The sequence below is a fragment of the Alnus glutinosa genome, chromosome 2 (assembly GCF_958979055.1).
Source record: "Alnus glutinosa chromosome 2, dhAlnGlut1.1, whole genome shotgun sequence".
Lineage (NCBI taxonomy): Eukaryota > Viridiplantae > Streptophyta > Magnoliopsida > Fagales > Betulaceae > Alnus > Alnus glutinosa.
In genome coordinates, this window is record NC_084887.1 from 278,766 (window position 1) to 280,952 (window position 2,187).

The 2,187-nt window shown below is 36.2% G+C and overlaps 1 protein-coding gene across 1 annotated transcript; it reads right to left on the bottom strand.

Moving 5' to 3' along the window:
* Positions 1–831: 831 nt before the first annotated feature.
* Positions 832–1,530, bottom strand: LOC133861682 (heavy metal-associated isoprenylated plant protein 46). The gene is made up of 3 exons (XM_062297475.1): positions 1,455–1,530; positions 1,264–1,372; positions 832–1,182 (listed from the first exon to the last, which is right to left on the bottom strand). The coding sequence occupies exons 1-3, from the start codon at positions 1,458–1,460 to the stop codon at positions 920–922; spliced, it is 378 nt and encodes a 125-aa protein (XP_062153459.1). The 5' UTR covers positions 1,461–1,530; the 3' UTR covers positions 832–919.
* Positions 1,531–2,187: the final 657 nt, after the last annotated feature.

Consider the following 2,187-nt stretch of genomic DNA (forward strand, 5'->3'; position numbering starts at 1 on the left):
AATAGACTTTAAGATATTTGCTGATAGTCCTTTATTTTCCTTTCTTATATAAGCTGCATGATGCAACACTTGCTGGCCGGTTGTCGTACCCATAAGGTGGCTCCTGCTGCACGTGGCCCCAAAGCAGGCCATTTTTTTTTTTTTTTTTTTTTAACATATGGTTATATTTTATTATATTTTACTATTGTTAACACTCCAATTTTATTGATTCATTCTCAGCCTTCGATCGTCGATCAGGAAATTTTATGAGAATGTACATCTCTATGAGATGAACGTTTTGACGCATGGCACGAAGCAGTCTAAGTCAATTTGACCTAAACTTTGATGTCCCGATGTATAATTCCATTTCAATTTCCATATTTTATTTAATTGGACTCCAAACGGACTCGATTTCCTCCAAATATTTATCACGTGCTTTCGACACATGAAATATCCTATAGCAATTTTTACATCGAAAAATTCATATGAATTGACCTTTAATTTTTGATTCGCACTCTTTTAAAGCAAAATGGAAAATGATAATATATTCTTTTATGATATTTGATTTTTCTCATGTGTTACATCTCGATCTCCATAAACCTCATACATAGTGCTTTTCCGATTTAATAATTTCTTATCTTGGGAAATAAAATTATTTAATAATAATTTATAATTAAATTGTTATTCTCGTGCGTGTTCCACGCATGCACTGGTTTGTGACGTACAAACTTGCTTGCAACCATTTCAACAAGTGATTGGTACCTGCAGGGTACGTATGAATTGAACGTTGTTCTCAAGTTTAATTTGCAGCAAAATTAATTGAAAATCCATATATATAACACGTACGTGAGAAACAGAGAAGAGAAACGATATATATATTGGTAAGAAAGTGATGACCGACAAGCTATATATATATATATATATATTGATAAATAAATAGTTACTGGATGGAGCAAAAAGGATACTCCTGGTTGATCTCGTGATAGATTGGGTAGGAAGGCGCACCACTCCACACCAGTTGCACTGCCGCCTCATCCTTTTTCTCATCCTTTTTCTCTTCTTTCTTCTCTTCCTCCACGCTTACTATATCTGCATGCCCCACTTTCTTCCGGATCAACGTCGTAAGTTTGACGGTGTCAATCCCTTCCCCTTTCACCTCTATCTGGTCCTTGTCGTTCCCTTTCAAACTTGCTGCTTCCACCCCTGCAAATGGAATATATATATAATTTTTATCATTTCGATCGATCTCATTAATAAAAACTATATATATATATATTGTTATACCTGGAACGCTAACTGCAATCTTCATGGCTTTGGTGCGGGCCTCCTGTCCAGGTATAATACAGAAAAAAGACTTCTGCCCATCCATGGACACCCTGAGCACCACAGTTTGCTGCAGAAAGAATATCAATTAGAAAAGGATTTCTTCTTTTTGATTTACTAATATTAAGTTAAAAACAAAGCCATTTGTATACCTTCATGGTGTGGGTTAATTTGTGATTATGATTGAAGGGGAGAAAATGGTGAAGAAATTGAAAGTAGAAATATTGTGTTGTTAACTTGTTATTGTAGGTCGTTTGGGATACGTCTATTTATAGGCCTTTGGAGGCAAGACTCCAAACGTGCAGTTGTTGCTGGGGAGTCTCCCCAAGTCAACAAGCCAATTCATAAAAGGCAGCATGCTTTTGTGTACATATGTATGCATCACTACTCTCATTCATCCACGTACTCCAACTTAGTTATGATGAGATCGAGGAAGGGAGGTTTATGATTTTGCATTGTTTTGTAATCATTATACGTGCATCACTTTGAGCGTGAGTAGTTGAAGGTTATATAAATTAATTATAACTCAATTTATATCCAATGCATATCTTCGGATCGAGCACAGGTCATCGATCATCATCCAGTCAGGCAGCATCGATCGCAGATGATGGTGATCACTTCATCTTAATGCATCGCTTTAATTTCCACTTGTTTATAAATAAAGCGACTTTTTCAAAATAAAAGCCACTTTCTTTGAACCAATAATGTTAAAGGCAAGTTGAATGCTTTCCGTAGAACGAGACTCCCATCCTAGTCTATTAATCTGGGTGTGTTGGGTGGATTAACGCGATTAGTCCGCTGACTCGTGAGTCAACCGTACGTTCAGTAAATATTCAATAACATTCAGATGACTCAAACCAAAATTCTTAACAAACGACTGTTACC